General features: G+C 36.6%; 1 protein-coding gene across 1 annotated transcript in view; it reads left to right on the top strand.

Moving 5' to 3' along the window:
• Nucleotides 1–19,965, top strand: part of Gnaq (G protein subunit alpha q) — a 281,187-nt gene that overhangs the window by 201,602 nt on the left and 59,620 nt on the right. Inside the window, exons 4-5 of the mRNA XM_047524218.1 lie at nucleotides 12,810–12,938; nucleotides 14,809–14,938. Of these exons, the coding sequence (XP_047380174.1) occupies nucleotides 12,810–12,938; nucleotides 14,809–14,938 (259 nt within the window). The remainder of the gene's footprint in view (nucleotides 1–12,809; nucleotides 12,939–14,808; nucleotides 14,939–19,965) is intronic.

The raw sequence follows: 19,965 nt of genomic DNA, 5'->3' as shown, positions 1-19,965 counted from the left end.
GTAGATTCAGTTGATTCTTACCAGTTACTGAAGGAGTTGTATATAGAACTCAGTTAACTGACCCCATATTTAAGCCCTTCCAGGGATGTTGTAGGACTCTTGATAGACCAGTGCCCAAGCCAGCTGGACTGCCTTAATCCCACTGCATCAGTAGGCCTTAGAATCAGCATCATATAATTCTTCTGGATCTTAGTTCTGGCACTTTACCTTGCTTTTAGACAGGAACCTTTTCAACACAGGGATAGGACCCATGGCACCTATATTCCACTCATTACTGCCAGGATCCACATTTGTCCAGAGTGGCCACAGTAGATACTCTGTGACCTGCAGAGATAGCACTGGTGAGGGTATAGGTCCTGTATATGGAACATTCCTGAATCCCAACACTGCCTCATTTTCACAGAATAATCAAAATACCTCCTTTCTCTGTGTTTAAGATAGCTTATTTCCCTTTTTCTTTTGACTTTTTTGTGTATGTTCTCCCTTACCAGTCTCAAATGTTTTATCTTGCTGCCTTTCTTTCATTTGAGGTTTCTATGTCATTATTTCTGTCCTATAATTAACATATAAAACATACTTCATTGATGTTCGTAACCAATTCTTTTGTCTTCCCCACCCTGGACCTAATTTATTATACAATATCACCATCCTACAGAAATCTCTTTCAACTTAGAACTGACTTCTGCGAGTGCTGTCTTTAGTTTAGGTTTTGGGGATATGTAGATATTAAACTTCTAACATGAACTGGGGCTTCAAAGATGCAGCATAGCCACTTCTTGTTGTGACCCTGCTGGTTGTCAGATTCCATGCAAGCAACATGTCAAGAACACTGAGATTAAAGAACAAGCATGCTCTCTTCTGTTTTTCTGTCTGAGAATCTCCTGTTCATCCTTCTAAATGTAATTCAGGAGTCACCCTTTCTGAAATAACAGAATAATCTTGCCCAGTATAAAAGACAGTGCCATCTATCTTAACACTTTGTACATATTTGTTATATTTGTTTTTATTTACTTAAGTGTCTCTCTCCCTTTAGTGCCTAACAGTGACTGCTCCTGATTGACCTTCACAAATGATTGGTTCATAAGATAATAAATGAGTGATTTCACTGTTTCTCTGACAATGGCGTTAGCACTATCTCCCTTTGGCCATTGAATGAGCTGTGACATTTCAGAGCAGAAGGCATTCAGGTCTTTTTTCTTGCCATTTTTGAAGGCTGGGATGTAAAAGACTTTTGAAAAACAGCTACAATTGCTATTTACTGAATACTTACATGTTATATTCCATGTTTAGTCTTTTACATGCATTATTTCATTTAATCCTCAAAACCCCCTACAATAGTAGATATTTATCCTCTCCTTCTGATAGAGAAGGAAATTAGGTCTCAAAGATTGAGTAACTTGTTCAAGGTCACACAGTGAATAAGAGGGAGAAGGAAGAGGTAAATTAATGCACATTTGCTTATTCCAGAGCTTGAGTTTTTAACTACTATGAAATGCAACTTCACAGAGGATGGATGAATGGAAAAAACAGATATATAGGTAGATAATTAATAGTAATTAGGCAGACAGATATATAGATGATAGGCTAACATGAATATCTATGATTAAGTACATTATAAATCACCATGAAAGATATAATTAATTATTCATTAATCTTTATCAGTATTGTCTACAGGGAGTTTCATATTTATAAGATCAACGAGAAAAATTACATCAAATTTAGTAGAAAACAAACCCATCAGATTTGTGGTTATCATCATAAAAACTTAGACATGTTTAGCTAAGTGTCAGTTATTCATGCTAACGTGGAAGATGATCTGGTCGCAGATAATTCAGAAATGTTATTTTTAAATTTTAGACTATAGTCTTTACCTCACCACACACACACACACAGACACATACACACATACACACAATCCACCTAATCACTTTTTATTGGAACCAGTATTAAGAACACAATAGCATGATTTGAGTTTCCCTTTTTTTTACTCTGATTAGGCATCTTGCTTCCATAATAAGCAATCAGATGGCTCAAAGGACAGGCAGCAGTGGTAGAAACAGATGAGAAATTCCAGAAAATGGATTAGCAGTTTGGGTTGTTTGCAATTGGTTTTAATTTGGTGTGTTCTTCCAATTCTGTATAATGAAAGAATCAAAAGCATTTGAAGCTCCTGGAGAATTTTGTAGATCCTTTATTAATTTTTTTGTTATTGTTGTTGACAAAAAGCCTTAGGGTTCTGAATATCTTTAGATAAAGAGCACAATCAACAGATGGCTGTAGGTTTACTTTCTTTTTTCTGGGGTTCACCACCTGCTTTAATATACTGAGACATCAGGTCAAATGAGTTCACTGCCTACAGTACTAAAAGCTCCCCAACATTATGCAGAGAACACAAATCTCAATCACATTGACATGTAGTGAAAAGAGTCCTAACACTGAGGCTTTGGCTGAAGACTACTCTTATCTATGTTCACCCTAAGAGACCAAATAATCCCTAATCTCACTTTCCTGAAGTTCCCTCCAGGGAGGTCAGACACCTTCTTGAAATTTCCACTTGGTCCAAAGCCTGTAAATTCAAAATATATGGAGAAATTGGCCTTTTGGCATAGGTCAATGTTGGAACTTCTAACCTCCTGCGTACACTTTTAATCGAATCTGATTATGATTCTGCACCAATATATTATGTACCATATTGAATTTAAAATGCAAAAGGAATTTCAGAGTGAGGATAGCAAGTCTCCCTGACTTAGGGCTGAATCCTTGAGCAGGTACCTTGCTGTAGAATGACTTACTGTTGAGTCAAACACTCAAACCCTGTAGTGTGTTGGTTTTGCTCTTCTGTACATTCTCATTTTTGCCTTTATCTGATGATCTATAAAAACATCTAAGCCTTATCCAGGCTTTTGAAGGCACAAAAGACCATCATCTGGTGAACCTCTTGGGCCAAGATCCAGCTGTGGATGGAATTCCCTTTGCTGCTCACCACCTCTTTGGCCTAAATGAGCCTTGCTTTCCTGACATGACAACGAAGTCCTTTGATTTCATTGTAGTAGACTGCCTTTGTTTGAGAAGTCATCATCCTATGCAGCCAAGTCAAAACACAGCACCCTCAAATTTACCTGGAAATGTAATGAACAGAGAAATTGTTCCCTACATGGTTAAATTACTAAAACTGCTGTCTTTAGCTCAGAAAAGGGTATTGATCTTGAACAGGTTTGTTCTCTTCTAAAGAGCAACAATAATAATATGAGGTGTCATTTTTTTCTTTTTGAGTGGCATATTTACTTCTATTCTTGTTTTGTTATCTAATAGGCCACATCTCCTAATACCTTTAGCAACAGTGAAACAAACAAAACAAAACAAAACAAAAAAATTCTTCCTTGTCTTCCACAGTGAGCTCTGATGACTTAAGAGGTGCTCTTTAATGTTTCCTTTACCCAATTCTTGGAGTTCATACAGATGGGGAGAAGAGTCTTAGGTGTGCTTAATGATTCTCTAAACTGCTATAGAGAAAAATAGGAAAAAGGGCTGGAATTGGCTCTTGTTTGCCATCATTCACTTTGCCAAAGAACCTCCTAAGTGTGGGAGACAGATGGGCTCTGGTTTGCCTGTTCATATATTAGTAGAACTTTTATACCTTTATAGTTTGATCTCTTACAGTTCTTTCCACAGTAGTTCCTCAGGATGATTATCTGCTCAGATAAAACCTGTGGTACAGGGATCAGCAAACCACAGGACAAATTCAGCCCACTTTCTACTTTTATATAGAGTTTTATTGGAACACAACAGTGTCCATTCATTAATTCATTGTCGATAGCTGATTTAACACCCAATAGTACCATTCATTAGTTACAAGAGATCATATGGCTCCCAAAGTCTAAAATATCAACATACACACAATATAATTTTAAATTCCTCTTGTAGAAAAACAAATATTGAAAGGCAACTAGCATTTTGCTTTTGCCATTTGGATACCTAACTGAAGACTCATGTTCAGAATTAACCAGAGATGAGGTTTCATTTTTTTTCTTTTTTTGTTTTTGTTTTTGGTACTGGAGCTTGAACCCAGGGGTGCTTTAACCACCAAACTACATTCCCAATCCTTTTTATTTTATTTTGAGACAGGGTCTCCCTACATAGCCCAAGTTGGCCTCAAACTTGTGATACTTCTGTCTCAGCCTTCCAGATAGCTGGAAGTTTTGAGTTCAGAGAAATTGGACAGCCTGTTGTCCTCCATCAGTCCTCCAGAAATTCTGCTTTACACTGTGAAACTTTTGATAGGAAGTAAGCTGCAAAAAGTTCTACATTGTATTTTCTGGCAGTTTCTCTAAATACCACAGAGAGTGTCAGGTATTGAAGATGATGTAAATGACCAGAAATATTCATTGATTTGATTTGGCCTCTGAGAGCAAGGATTATGTCTCATATGTGATGGCTTTTACTCCAGCATAGTGTCTGGTGCTGTTCTGCTGATGAAGGAAAGTATAGTAGATTCAATGATCAGTTGAAGCAAAGAGGACCCACAGGCTTTTTTTTTTTTTTAAGGGGCCTAAAGCACCCGACTAGCTGACAGGTGCTTCACAGGTGATACCAGGAACCTTGCTGTCTTCATGAGCTTCCTTTTGACTCCTGCCTACCAAACAGCCTTTGGTTGCTGGTTGGCTAACTCATGTCTTTGTTCTTATTACTATGTCTTTTCATTTTAAAATAATGCATTGAATTTTGATCTGTGAATAATTCATGTTAAGTCAGGGTAAGATGCCCCGCTCCCCAGACCTGATCATCCATGTCTAAATGGAAGGTTTGTCCTACAGAAGCAATATCCAAGTTCAGGTACCATGACAACATGGGAAACGAACTTAAATTAGCAACCTGCTCACAACTGACTGGTGACTACAGCGACTAGACCCTCTTTTATGACCCACATCATATCTGCATGGTTGACAGTTACTTACAGCACTGTTAACTTCATTGCAGGTGCACAAGATCCTTGACAGTGGGATTCATATCTTTTTTTTTTTTCCCCCTTGGGGTTCACCCTCAGTGCTGATCATATTGTTGGGCTTCTTGTGGACTTTCCATAAAAACTATTGAATGAATGAGTAATAAAAGAATAAGGAAATTCTGTGCCTTTCCTAATTTCTCCCATCTCTCTTATCTCTTTTCTTTTCTACCTGTTCAAGTTCCATTCTGTCTGCATGATGTAACCCCTCCCCCATCTCCTCTGCACACTATTCTCTAATGACTATAGTTCATAATCATCTCTTCCTTCTTATTGCATTCATAGTTAGTAGCTCACAATTTGGCACTTAATTGTTTCTTAATTGATTCATCTGTGCTATCTTTGCTTCCCAGATAGTCTGACGTCCCTAAGGGCAAAGAATATATTTTAACGTATATTGTACCAGCTCCCTGTGCTGGCTTCCCCTCTGCATTAAAATTTAACATATAACAGAGCCTCAATAAATAGATATAAATTAACCGAATTAGGTACTGCCATTGTATTTCAAAACAGGCAGACTACACTAAAAAAACCAGTCTTCTGATATTTCTTGATATGTTTTAGAATTTTCAAAATTAGTTAATAGCTTTGAGATTTATCATATGAAAGATGAATAAATTAACAAAGGCAAATGAAACACGCCCCCCTTGTGTTATTGCTTTTATTTTAGGAGACTAGGTCTCTGTGTTGCAAGGCTAGTCTTGAACTCTGGGCTCAAACAGTCCTGCTTCAGCCTCCTGAGTAGCTGGGACAATAGGCATGCACCACTGAGCAGGCTTGTGTTCGTTTTTAATTACAAGATTGACTTATTTATTTGAGCAACACTCTTGAGAATCTATCACAGTGAGCCCATTCCTGTCCCTGACCCTGAGATTTGCTTGTGAAATGCAGTTACCTAGCTCCTTTCACCATTTGACATTAGAGGGCTCCTGGTCATAGCTCCTGGTCATTCAGAACAACTCTCCATTTATAAAACTCACACTACTTAGCAAATGCAGTGCTAGAATTTTTTTAGGAGATACTTAATTTAGTTTTAAAAATCTGACTTTCTGCATTGGCTTAGTTCTTTGGTATCTCTCAGATTTCTCTTTTACCCCACAGAGTAATCTCCCTTGAATAGTTTTCATAAACATAGAATTGTAGCCCACTCACTACTGCCAGGTGTTCTCTGTTTTACACCTAGAATTTTGTATTAAACACAAATAATTTTTTGTGAGTAAAGTACCTATAACAAATGTTGCCTTTCCTTGAACTCAAATCACTGTTGTGCCTGGTGTTAAAGAGGAATTAGGAAAATTGATTTGACCTCCACCAAGGAGTAATTCCATTCGGCTAACCAGCCTAGCCAGATCATTGCCCAGCTCAGATCAGCAGCAGAATCTGCCAGATAAAGGAGGGACCTGGCTAGGTGGGGCACCAAAACTTCTATTTGACTTTCCCCTCAGAATAACTGTTCTGTGGCACTGTTACTCCCCCCCCCCTTTTTTTTTCAAAGTTTACTTTGACAATTTTGTTTGGTCACTTTTTTCCTTTGGATCTTCTTGGTCACGCTGTGTAAGAGCCATATATTTCTGGTTTCTCCTTAGCATCCAGTGCTTTTGACAGTGTCAAATGCAATATCGTGACATGATTTAGCTTTCCAACTCCCTGGAGATTGTTCCTCACAATGAGGTCTTAGTTTTTTTTTTTTTAATGAAGTCGACCTAGTTTTTCTAACCTTCTTTTTAATAATTAAAAATGTGAAAACCTACCCAGAATCACTTTCTGTGCCATAACTTCACCTTAATATTGGGCTTGAACTACAAATTTGTTATAAATTCAGCCTCACTGTGGGAGGCCCTTTTACAGGGATTGAGGAGCCCCACACCTTGTAATATGAACGTGAAATGCCTCAAGATGCTGTTGTCATTTATCATAGTATGTTTGATTGGGTTTGTACCAAATGTCAGAAATTTACCTTTCCTTTTACTACCCACAGATACTTTTTCCCTTTTGGTATAAACGTTTTTAAACCTCACCTGTCATGTGATGTATTTTACTTGCCAAATAATCTCTAAATTGTATTTTGTGTTTTCTTTGTTAAAAAAAAATACAGAACACTTGAATTTTTAATTTCTATGCTGTTCTTGGTTTAGATTTCAATTATACTTCTAGTCACATAGGTGGTGGGGTTTTGAAAAAAATTAGATTTTAAAAAATAAGTTTTTACTACATGTAAAATTGGAGAATGAATTAAAACTTGAAGGTCAACTCAAAAGTGTTATTGACAAATTTCTGTCAAAATTCAAGAATAATTGAAAGCTCTTCTTAAAACTTATTAAAGACAGAAAAATGCCATATTTAATTTGATTCAAACATTTTAGTGAATCGAAGCTTTTCTCATCTATTTTAATCATACAAGGTAGGGGTTTTTATCCTATTTCTGAGTTTCTTATTTTTCTGCAGCCAGACATGATCCTCAAATGTATAAAGAATATAGCAATTACAAAATGTAAATGAACAGTCATGATTTCCTTAAGTATTTCATGTAATTCAATCATGCTGCAGAATGATGTTTTGTGGATTATCTCTAAGGATTAAAGACTGGGCAAACAGGTTCCCAGAAAATGACTGTATCCAAAGTATAGAAACATTTACTCCATCCTACATAAATTTCACAATTTCTCCTTTTTACATAGCCCTTTTCCTCCCTCACATCAGTTAACTTATGTCCCTTGAGTCTTTATATTCTTACCATCTACCATAATGTCATAGTCTGTTTTGTTGAACTCTGGATGACTGTATTTTGCTCATGGTAGGAAAGGAACTGTTGAAATATTTCTAAATGAGTCTCAGTCTCTCTCTTTCTCTCTCTCCCCCCAACTCACTTTTTGCTGAAAACCATAAAAAATCTATTTCTTCCATTGAAGACATTGTATCAGAAACTGTTGATAAGGTGCCACCTTCTCCATTTGCACTGAATTAGATAGACTTCCAAAACCTAGGTATAAAATGGGCATGCAAAGTATGTCGTAGGTAACCAGGACCCAAATAAAAGCAGGATGCACATATACTAATGAAGTTAGGCCAATAATGCCTTTCCTTTCTGTGTTGTCTTTAAATTTTTCAGAGGCATTTTTAATTCAGAATTTACTTTTTACATATTGCAGGTTACTAGTAGCCCAGAGAGATAATTACATAAAGATGGGACTAATGGGCTTCCTACTTCTATGTTTTCTCCCAATTGGTGTAACATGCCCTTTTAACCACCATAGCATTTTCCATAAAATAATTTTAATATGAGTGACCTGTCGAACACTTGGCATAGACAAAGGTAGCTGTGGGCCCCAACCACAAGTTTAAGAGCCATAACTAAATGGGCAAACACGTGGAAAGAATGTTGAATTTTAAAAATTATAATTAGTGTCAGATTATCAATTATTAAATGTCTCAGTGCAGTGGAAGGTCATTAAATCCCTATCAAGGAATTGTAATAAGATAAAATTTAAATAGGTAAACCTCCTTTTCTAACATGCTCTTAAACACAACTTGTCTCCTAGATAATTAAGACCCATTGATACCATGGAAGCTTTCTCTCCCCGACATCAGGAGAGAGCTACTGCCAGCTACTTGTTACACATACATTGCCTTGGAAATGTACCTATGCCTATCACCATGGCAACACCCTGAGAATGACCTCAGCAGCCACTCAGAATCATTCCTACAAAACAGATTATGGCTATAATTAACTCTGAATTTACTCTGCAATATAAATTTGCTCAGACCTTGGTGTCTCTTTTTACAAGGTTAAATGAATGGAATAATGAGCCCATCCTCCATATCCACCCAAGTTTTTCCTCAGAATATGGTCAAAAGTACAATTCAGAAATTATTTTATTACTTTTTTTGTTGGGGGGAGTCAGTGCTGGGGATCGAACCCTGGGCCTCATGCAAACTAGGCAAGCACTCTACCACTGAGCCATTCCCCCAGCCTTCTGTTACCTTTTTAAAAAAATGCGACAAGCATCAACAAATGAGGATACGCTCTGCTTAACACACTAGAATCCATTTCTAAGTGAACAGAGTGTCTTTTTCCCCCTAAGCAAATATGAAATGCAGAAAGGAAAGTCCTGTCCCATGAGTCCATCCTCTGCAGCCTGTGAGCATAGGGAGGGGAGAATAAAGGCAGTTGGGGACTCTGCAAGCAGAAGCTCTCCACACTGGCCCCTCCTTAGTAGTGAAGAATGCACTACTAAGAATGCACTACTTGTCTCCACATTTTACCTGTTTCATAAACTATCACTTCAATCCTATATGGCTGCTGAACCACCCAGATCTTTGCTTAGGAGAAAATATTTGGTGTGTCTTTTGTTTTCATTGAGGAGTTTGTTATTATTTTTCTTTTTCTCCATTTGGCTATGTGTTTGGTTGGGTTCTAGATGATTCCAGATGATAATATATTGCAACTAGTAGAGCTGAATATAATTCCTTTCAACCTTTTTCTTTAGTTAAACTAGATTAACTTTTTACTCCAAGTGCAGTGAGCCTTTCTCTCCTCTGTCCAACTAAGGCAAAACAAAAAAGGATGCCAAGCAAGAACTGTCACTTACTTTTTTAAGTTAATTAAAAATGTACAGAACTCTTTAAAGACCATTTCCTTGCCATGATATATATTGACACCGGGACAGTGAACAAATAGAACAGAGCCTGGTGAACAGCAAGTCCTCGGTGTAGATTAGTTACTCTGTATGGACTTTCTTGCCCTTAAGAAGCCAAAGAAAGATGAAGAGAAAGTGATAGTCTTTGCAAGAATGAATGCTATAGAGATTTAGTTAAAATTTCAATAGTGTATGTAGTCATGAAAAGATACCACTGACAGTTTTTTTAGAATATCCTCCAAGCCCTTGTAGGCAAATTTTCAGGTTCAGATATATACCCAGTTTCATCTTACCCAGGCATGTGTTTCATGGGGCTCAGTGCATCCTTCTAAATTAGAGAGAAATTTTCTATCAACAGTCTTTCTGTGCAGTATGACAGGTAATTTCCCACTTGAAATACTGCTTTTTAAAATTCTTCTTGGCAAACACACATCTATGCTTTAAAATGGAGTGTCAATTAGTAAGCTGCTTGGTCCATCTTCAGGAAACAGCAAACTACAATTTCCTTGTATCCCAGGAACACCACAGCACCTTATATATGAGAATTATCAACCCTTCATTTTGACATCTATCCATGGCATTATTTCTGATCCAGCTTGCCGTTGTAGAATTAAAGTTCTTTGATTTTTTTTTTTTTTTTTTTTTTTTTTTTTTTATTCCTCTGAAATGAGTTCTGGTACATAGTAGTTAAGTAAATAATGATCTTGTTGATTTCAGAAATCAAGGGGCTGGTAAATTAGAAAATCCCATCTGTATGATGTGATAAACTGGTTTATCTGTAGATTAGGGTTCAGATCAACTCCCAGAACATGGGCTCCATCAGAGGACCCCAAGACCAGGACAGGATATTTTTTATAACTTGGGTACAGTTCATTTTTGCATTTATACTCTCTAGCCTCCCCTTTTTGTGCTCCAGCCAGTTTTATAATAATTAAAGATGTGAGACTGGTTCCTATTAGTCAGTAGAGAGCTCATTTGCCAGCGAGAGAATCAATGATGTGTCTGGGATAAGACCCTTAGAATATGAATTAATTGTTTTGCAATAAAATTTCTAGGCAAATGCTGTTTTGTCTTAAAAGAATTGATACACCTCCATAGAGGCAGTGATTTTCTTTAATAAAGTTAGACTTCGCTCTACTATTTTATGATTCCATGAATCTTACAAACTTAACATAATATGTCCTTTTAACACTCGGTCCTAAATTTAAGAATATTATTCATATGGAAATACCACTAGTAAGAATGACATTTTAAATAATGCTAAAACGAAATGGTAGTGTAAGAAATCCAGTCAACCAGCAAATGTTCCTTAAGTATTGTTGTCTAGGAGCAAAACAGAAATAAAGATGGAAAGATGGTTATGACCAAAAAAAAAAAAAAATTGGGGTGGGGAGGATTGAACCCCGGGGTGCTCAACTATTGAGCTACATCCCCAGCACTTTTTATTTTTTTATTTCGAAACAGGGTCTCCCTAAGTTGCTTAGTACCTTGCTACATTGCTGAGTCTGGCTTTGAACTTTCAATCCTCCTGCCTTAGCCTCCTGAGCTGCTGGGATTATAGGTGTGCACCATAGCACCCAGCAATACAGAGCTCTGATACTTTGTAGATCAAACTGAGTGTTTGCTTCATTGCTGAGTTTTCACAGCTGTGCACCAGCCAGTCTGTGTTAGGCATCTCCAAACTCACTGTCTCTTGTTTGTGGTCATAATGGAGCTGAGGACCTAACTCCTTCCGGTTCTGTTAATCGTGCCATTTTTTTTTCCCTCTAAATGTTATTAACAAGTTAGTCATTTTGCAATTGCGTGTTTTGAAATCATGCCTGCGTGCCATCCTCTCCAGGGCAGAAGAGAACATAGTCTTTGAAATCATTAAGATAACACTCAGAACAACCATTTTCTCCTGACTGTCATCAGTTCTACTGGATTTATTATTCTCAACATTGTAAATTATGCTTTTCCCTTTGAGAGAATGAAAAGTGAATGGAATAGGAAAAGTGAATAGAATAGGTAATTTGGGGAATGACAGATTATACCGATGAAGAACATGTAGTTGCTGGGGGTTAGGGTTGGCAGGGGCAACTCAAGGAATTTCGTTTGTGGTGATTGAACAGTTCTGTCTTTATTGTGGTGGGGATTACATAAATACCTATATGTGATAAAATCACATAAAATTATATATGCTCAGTATACACATGTATGTATATTTGATATACTTTAGTAAATACATACACATGCACGCATACCTATCCATATAGACATGCACCTATATGTGTGTGTGTATGTATGCATGTATATGGGTGAACTCCAAATAAGGTCTGTAGTTCAGTCAATAGTACTGCACCAATGGCAGGCTCCTGGTTTTGATAATGTACTGTGGTTATATAATATGTTGTGATTAGGGAAAGCTGAGTGAACAATACAAGGGAATACTCTGTAATATCTTTGCAATTTCTTAGGAGCCTAAAATTGTTTCAAAACAAAAAGGTTTTTTTTTTTTATGGTTATGGTAAAGTGTCCTATGATCAGATAAACTTAAAATTTAGGTGCGGTAACTCTAAACATTGAGAATGTCTGACCTTAGATGTTATTAATGTAGTAGCTAGGAATTTTGTCTTCACATTAATCATGAATGACTTAGGCTTTGGACAGGATTGAGGACACTGTATCCTGCTGTCTTCTCTTAGGGGAATAAGGAAATTCATTCCAGGAAAAGACTGATCTGCAAAAAGCAAAAAATAAAAGGAAAGAAACATCCTGATCTTATGTGCAACTCTGTTAGCTGCTTATTTCCATAATTTAAATTTGTACAAATAATTCAAGATTATTTATTTTAAACTCCATCTTTACTAATCAGATCTACTAAACAAGTAAAGGATAGGAGACTAATTTGAGTTTCTTGTCCTTCCCCACCCTGCTGCCTTTCCTTTTCACATGTGTTCTAATTAATAGTAAGAGAAGAAATGAGAAATATGGTAAGTAGGGAAGCAATAGATGGGTAACCGCCCTCTGACTACTGGGAGGTTGTTTTTATCTCTCTGCTTCCCATGTTTCTCTACCATGTCCGCTGTTTTTCTTTCCCTTCTTCACTTCTTCTGACTCGTTTTGCTCTTCCATTCCCTGAATTTGTGGTGATATGTTGCTGACATCTCATCGTGTCTTCCCTCCTCTAGCTATCTGAATGACTTGGACCGCGTAGCCGACCCTTCCTACCTGCCTACGCAGCAAGATGTGCTTAGAGTTCGAGTCCCCACCACAGGAATCATCGAGTACCCCTTTGACTTACAAAGTGTCATTTTCAGGTAGTACCTGAACCCATAACACCTATTTCTTCCCAGCTTTTATACCTTCCAGTACATTTGGTGAATTCTATAAATATTGAATTCTTGTGTTCTTGTGTGGGGTTTAAACAGTATGACCTTATGTGAGTTATTATCAGAGATAACACAAGTAAGGTATTCCTGAAAGAAGCAGCTGAATAAAGATGTATTGACAGGTTTCTCTCTTCAGTTTAAATCACCAAGCAATTAATGAAACCTAGATTGCTGGTAGTTAAACAAAATCAGTTACTCAAACTTTAGTCCTATTTTTATTATCACTTTATGAGGATGATTTTTAGAATCACCTAAGATATAAGTGATTTTATGACCCTGTCAGTAATAGAAATTATATGTTCTCTGGTACCAGTCCAAAATTTTTTTTTAGCAGTAAAAAAAAAAAGTGATATTTTATATTCATAAAATAAGTGACTTGAAAATTTTAAAAATTCTTAATTTTAAAAATGGCTTAATTAACTTGGTCTAAATTTATATAGTAAAGTAGAATGAAAATTTATTACCATCTTTTTCACTGCTGCTGTTCCGTGGGGATAATACTTCAACCGGAACATTCTATCTTTTTTTAAGATGAGAAAAAATAAACAATACTGATGGGCTTTTACTTAATCTCTTATTACACAATCACTCAGTTGTACTTTTAGTTAGAATGTAAACCACATGGCGTTTTGAGGAGTGAAGCCATGAGAGAATATGTCTGAGTTGAGTGTAGAGAGTTCTGCAAGAGAGCCCACCCATTGAAGATGGAAATGTACAGCTCCAGGTTGCAAAGTAGGAGTCATGCAGCTCCTCATAACTCTGCTTTGTGACTCTGATTAACAAGCACTCTGTCCTTTCTTGCCAAAGCTATTCTCTTTTAATCATATTTGCACCTGTGGTCAAATCAGGCTGCCATGCACTATTCTAAAAGACATGACCAATTAAAGTGGGTGACATTTCAAAAGTATTGCTGAAACTCAGTTTTTCATCTCTAAAATGGTTGCATTAGATGATTCCCTAAGGTTCCTTAATCCAGTATTCTATGTGACTTACATTTTGAGCTTACAACATTTAGAGATCTTAAATTTGAGATACCTAAACTAAACTTCCTTTTATAACCATACTATAGCGCATTTTCAGAAATAGCGTTTCATAGAGATTTTCATATCCTTACAGATTCATAATTTGTTAGTTGTTCTTAAACCAGATTATTACATCTTATTTTTCCCACATTTTGTGCACTTTTTTGAAAGATATTTTTTACCACTACATTAAAAGTAGTGACTTAGAAGTATAATTTCCTGCTGCCATCCAAAGCACTGTGTGGGGCCTAGGGTGACAGGATTTCATGGAATGAAAATTTCATCTAAATAAGTAGCATATTATTCACATGGTAACACTATGGAAGAGCCAACATTTTAATTTTCTCAAGACCTAGGACTTCCGGTTTCGGTGTACATAGTTTACAGATCTCCCTGGATCCATTTTTTTCCCCTCAGATCTATGTTCTGTTGTTTTGAAGCCTTTCAGAAGCAGTTACTAGAAGAGTCTCAAACTCTTGGTTTGGGAGGCAGGAATACACCAGGAGCAACTGCAATTTTCAGCAAATACTTAAAGAGCCCAAATCTCGAAGTTTTACACCTAAACCTCTTGTTCTGAGTGTGTTTTTTCTTGTAAACATTGTGTACATTTTAGTCAAGATATGGATCCAGCAGTTGGAAGAACTATTAATTGACTTGGAGGACCAATGCCTTTCTATAGAATATTTCTCCTCAGTTTGTAAGAGGTGCTGTACTTATTCTGATATTTTAAAGTTTCCCTCTATGTGCTGTTAATATGAGTATTGTTAACCTTGCAGGATGGTCGATGTAGGGGGCCAAAGGTCAGAGAGAAGAAAATGGATACACTGCTTTGAAAATGTCACCTCTATCATGTTTCTAGTAGCGCTTAGTGAATATGATCAAGTTCTCGTGGAGTCAGACAATGAGGTAAGTGCTCTTTGGACAGGCAATGGATTATTATTTTATTATCTGATAAAAAATAAATGACAGGAAATAAGGGTAGAGAATGAAGTCAGCTGACTTCATTGCTTTCTTGACAGTTGATTTTAGGATTTTGAATATAACACTGTGGAGCCACATGGTGCACTCAAAATGGTAAGCTTTGCTGTCAGAGGTATGAGCAGTTCTCTGTACTCAGATCTAATTAGATCCAGCTCGATACTTTTAACACTCTGCAGAGGTTCTGAAAAAGAAAACAACATGGAAATCCCTAGGCTAGTCATCGGATCATTTTATAGCCTTCTTCTTACAGGATAGAATGGGGAGTGTTGGAATGAATCACCCTGTTTTGTTTTGTTTTCATTTTGTTTAAATCATTGTTTGTGTGATGGGTGGGTCCCAAATAATACTGAGAACCTCTCTTGGCAAATGTGAATAGCTTTGCAGCTGGCCTCTAAATCAGTTCATTGTGGAACCATAAAGGGTCTTGGTGACATGGCCTTTCTGCTCTTAGAGAATTGTATAGGCTGTTGTGTAACTTCTCTACCAAGCAAGGAACAATTGAAGAAGTGCTCTTAATATGACTGTCTAGAGAAATAATTCCCTATTGTGATCTTCCCCCCATTGCAGGGAGACTTAACAGGTGTAAATACAGATTTTTGAGGATAGGAAAGACTTGATGATGAGTCAGAGCTGATTATAGAGGATAATTAAGGGGTGTAGAAAAGCGTGTCTTTGAGCTAGAGTTCAGTGTGTGTGTGTGTGTAAAAGATGTCTTGAGAGTCCTGTCAGAGGCAGCGTTTGCAGTCTGGTATGACAATGAGTGTTAGATATCCATCTAATATGGTTAAGAAGTGATACATATCCAGTAGCTAATTAAGATAAGATCTGGCATTATTAAAATGCACTTTTAACACTGCATTTTTAGATACATTAGTATTCCTCACTTTTTTATATTTTTAAAAATATTCTTGTTTATTTTTCTGCAGGTCTTAAAAATTTTGTTAAAAAATATCCATTTCTCTATAGCATTTTCTTTTGTTGTAACATCGATGACATTCCCATGAACCAGTACCTTATATAGAACTGAGAATTGCCTATTCATGCATCTATCCTGGCTGAGTCAACCAAAGAGATTGTTTTTAAGAATGAGGTTTATTTATTAGCCAGTTTCCCCCCTGTAGTGCTTAAAAAGCATGCAAAAATATGTCAGTTATCAAAATATGTTAGATTGTTGCTATTAGAATTTTAACTATGACTTCACTATGTTTTCTGTCCTGATTTCTATGCCCATTTGTTGTTCGGTAATCCTTGGATGTTGTGTTTTGAATATGTTGCATTTTCTGAAAGCAGACATATTGTAGAATTTCTTATTTCTTTATATATTGGATCAGGACAAAAATATTTTGACATCTTGCCTACTGTGTTATGGCTACTAGGGTATCTAGAGAGATATGAAAATGGGAGGAGAACATTAACTTTGCCCTAAACAGCATTAAAAAGGTGACATGCTTTTTTTTTTTTTTTTTTTTTTTTTTTGTGAGGTTCTGGGGATTTGAACCCAGGGCCTTGTGCTTATGAGGCAAGCACTTTACCAACTGAGTATATCCCCAGCCCACGTGCTTTTTGTTAGAATAAGGCATGTGGGGGAAGGAAAGCCCTTGTTTTACAGATAATCATTTCTCATCTTTAGTTTGCTACCCAGTAAAATAAAATTTACATGTGTGAACTAGACAGAAGATATAAGAAGCACATGCAATTTTAATTCTTATGTTTATATTACAGCTAGAGGAAGTGTTTATTAGTATATATTTTGTACACAATAAATGTGTTGTACCTACCAAGAATTACATGTTGTGTGGGGCTGGGTTGTGACTCAGTGGTAGAGTACTTGCCTAGCGTGTGGGGCACTGTGTTCATTTCTTAGCACTGCATATAAATAAATAAAGTAAAGGTCCATCAGCAACTAAAAAAAAAAAAAACACTTAATTAAAAAAGAGAAATACATGTTGCAATTTAATGGTAATTGATTTATCACATTAAAATTAGCAAAATAGAAGAGAAAGTAGATTCCTTAGATTATTTATCAGCTAAGTCTAGTACATAAATCCACTTCTTTAATTATCTAGACATTATAGATCATTCATCCCATTTTTCACCTGAGATTATTAACAGAGGTCAGATTTTATATAGAAGTATAAAATATTAATATTCATATTAATATATTAATTTAAAACAATGACATTGTTTTGATTATCAGACATCATAATTAGTTTCCATAACAACTTGCCATTCATTATATAGGTACTGAGTGTGCCTAAAACTATTGTCCCAGTTCCTTTGATTTTTAAGGTGACACTTTATGCAACAGACTAAAATAATTAAAGTAATAAAATTACCTTTTTTTCATTAATCATTTGTGAATGTTTTGAAAGTCTCAATTGTAATTCCATGAGATAAAAGTCACACCCAGTATGGGTGTTCCTCAGACATCACATCAAACCTGATGGTAGAATTAGAGGTGATCTTCAACATAATACAAAAGGATTGCTCATCATTTATTCTATCCACGTTAGCCACAGCCAGCACTGTTAGTAATTAAGAGACACTGTCAAAAATATCTGTTAATATTGGAATGTAGTTGAATGATTCGATTTTTTTTTCCAGGTATACGAATACATGAAAATGTTGTTGCCCCTCTAACTTTTTAAATCATTAAGGAAATTAAGAATTTTAAATTTCTAGGTTCCCCAAATTTTCTGATTTGTGTGAGACAAAACAATAGACTCCTAAGAGGTTTCATTCTTGGTTTTGAAATCTGATGTTCATAAGTTTAATCCAGAGCAGACTTTGTTGTGCCTCCTTTGGTATATAATTGTGAGAAAAACCAGTGAACTCTGACAGCCTTTCTTTCTGTCCTGAGGAACTGTGGAGAATGCATTGCAAACCATAAGCAAAAGCAGCTAAGGAGGTATTTTAGAATTTTGCTTTTGCTTTTAATATTTTTAAAACTTCATGTATTCATCTTCATAGTGTTACATAGTTCTGCTTTTGTCTGTCCAGATATTCAGCCTTCCTAGTGTTAGGGGAATGAATTTCTTCCTTTCCCTTTTGCCTCCAAAGAAGGAAATATTTTGTCAGATAGTAGGCTAGAATATTGTAGAGCTGTGTTGATTTGTGTATCCCCTTTCTGTCTTATTTTCTCTGACAGTACACCAGCATGGATCCAACTCTTCTGCTATGTTCCTTTCATGGCTATGTTATTTTGTGTAACTGAAAACCCAGAGCACACAAGGCATCCCCATAACATATTTCAGTTTATCAATGTATATCCAAACACTGCCTTTTAGTCTTTATTTTTCTGACTCTGTTTCATGAATATTTGAGCTCTAATACAAAGATGCTGTCTCAGACATTGCCTCAGACTGTCTTCCAGACTATGCTCTTTATAGAATTGCAAAGACTGAGACCTTTATCTCCTCCATTTTTTAAAATATGAGCTTCTTGAAATAGTCTTGATGAATTGTTATAGTCTTAAAAATTGCTAGGTAGTTCCTCCCAACCCAGGCCTTCCTTTGACCAAGATAGATTTCCCAATATTGATTCTCATAAACATTTATCCTTCAAACCCAATTCTTTGAGGTGTCCAAACAATAAAGTAAAAGGAGAAATTAAAACTTGCTGAAACCATCCCTCTCTTGGCTCCACCACCTGATCTGAAGGGAGCAGATCAGGTTTGTTGGTTTGCATTATAACAGCAAGGAGTAAGACCCTGACAAGATCCCTCAGGGCTAGAACTTTGCCCTTACAGACCAGCTTTCTTTCCCCTTCCTACAGTATGGTCTTCAAGTTAGAGACACATCCAGAGAAAAAGCAAGAGTAGCTATCAGGCAGCCACCAGCATGGGAGTAGAATGAAAACTCTATTTTAGGAAGGAGTTGAAATACCTCTCCTATCTATAAGTTCTTTCTGTATTCACAGACAATAGTGGGCCAGCCAGAGATCCTTTATCAGTAATTCAGAGTTCCAGTATTGCTCATTAAGTTTTGAACTTTCTTAAAACAAATAGTCCAAAATATGCATTTCTTTTGGTTACTTCTGTACTAGATTGGAAAATGAAGCCATTTTGAAGTTATTTAACTGAAACCAAAGTCTGAACATTTTCTTTGAAAGTGTGAAACATGTACTCTGTTCTGCTCTAAAAACTCTGAGTGAACTTTTGGGAAATTGCTTCAGATAACATTCAACTTTGGGGGGAAGACTGACTAAAAATTAAGGAGAAAAATTCTAACTCCAAAGGAAAGATCTAAAGGAAACTTACAAGTATTTAAAAGTAGAAGCTTAGTTTAAGATAGAAGTCTCTGATCGCTAATTGGATCGACTTTATCGGCCCTTAATCAAATCATGCCTTTGGTACACTTGGCTCAGATTCATGACCTGATTAACAAAGGATATTCCTGAAAAACACTCCACTTTTTCATATTAACCTTTTCCCCATTTCCTCATTCCTTTGTTCATTTCCAGCTACTTGTCCTCTTTTAACATCCCTTCTCCCACCCTCTCATTTGTCCGTTCTTCTGTTTCCTTATAACCATTGACCATATTCATCCTCTCCAATTCTGGGTGTCAAACCCAGAGCCTTGCTCATGCGAGGCCAGCACTCTACCCCTGCACCCCAGCCCCAGCCCTCAGAAGGAAGCTTTCTGCTCACCATTTAAGCTTGAACCAGATGCTTGGACTTCTGCCACTAAGGGTGTTAAATATATGTCCATCTATATTTTTTCCACTGATTTTTTGTTTGTTTGTTTGGTACCAGGGATTGATCTCAGTGGTGCTCAACCACTGAGCCACATCCCCAGCGATTTTAATTTTTATTTTGAGACAGGGTCTCACTAGGTTGCTTAGGGCTTTGCTAAGTTGCTAAGGCTGGCCTTAAACTCACGATCCTCCTGAGTTACTGGGATTATAGGCGTGCACCACCACACCCAGCATCCACTGATATTTTTAACCTGTTT

Source organism: Sciurus carolinensis, chromosome 14 (assembly GCF_902686445.1).
Source record: "Sciurus carolinensis chromosome 14, mSciCar1.2, whole genome shotgun sequence".
In the NCBI taxonomy this organism is placed as follows: Eukaryota; Metazoa; Chordata; class Mammalia; order Rodentia; family Sciuridae; genus Sciurus; species Sciurus carolinensis.
The sequence above is the reverse complement of the archived record's forward strand: the minus strand, read 5'-3'. Positions and strand labels throughout refer to the sequence as shown.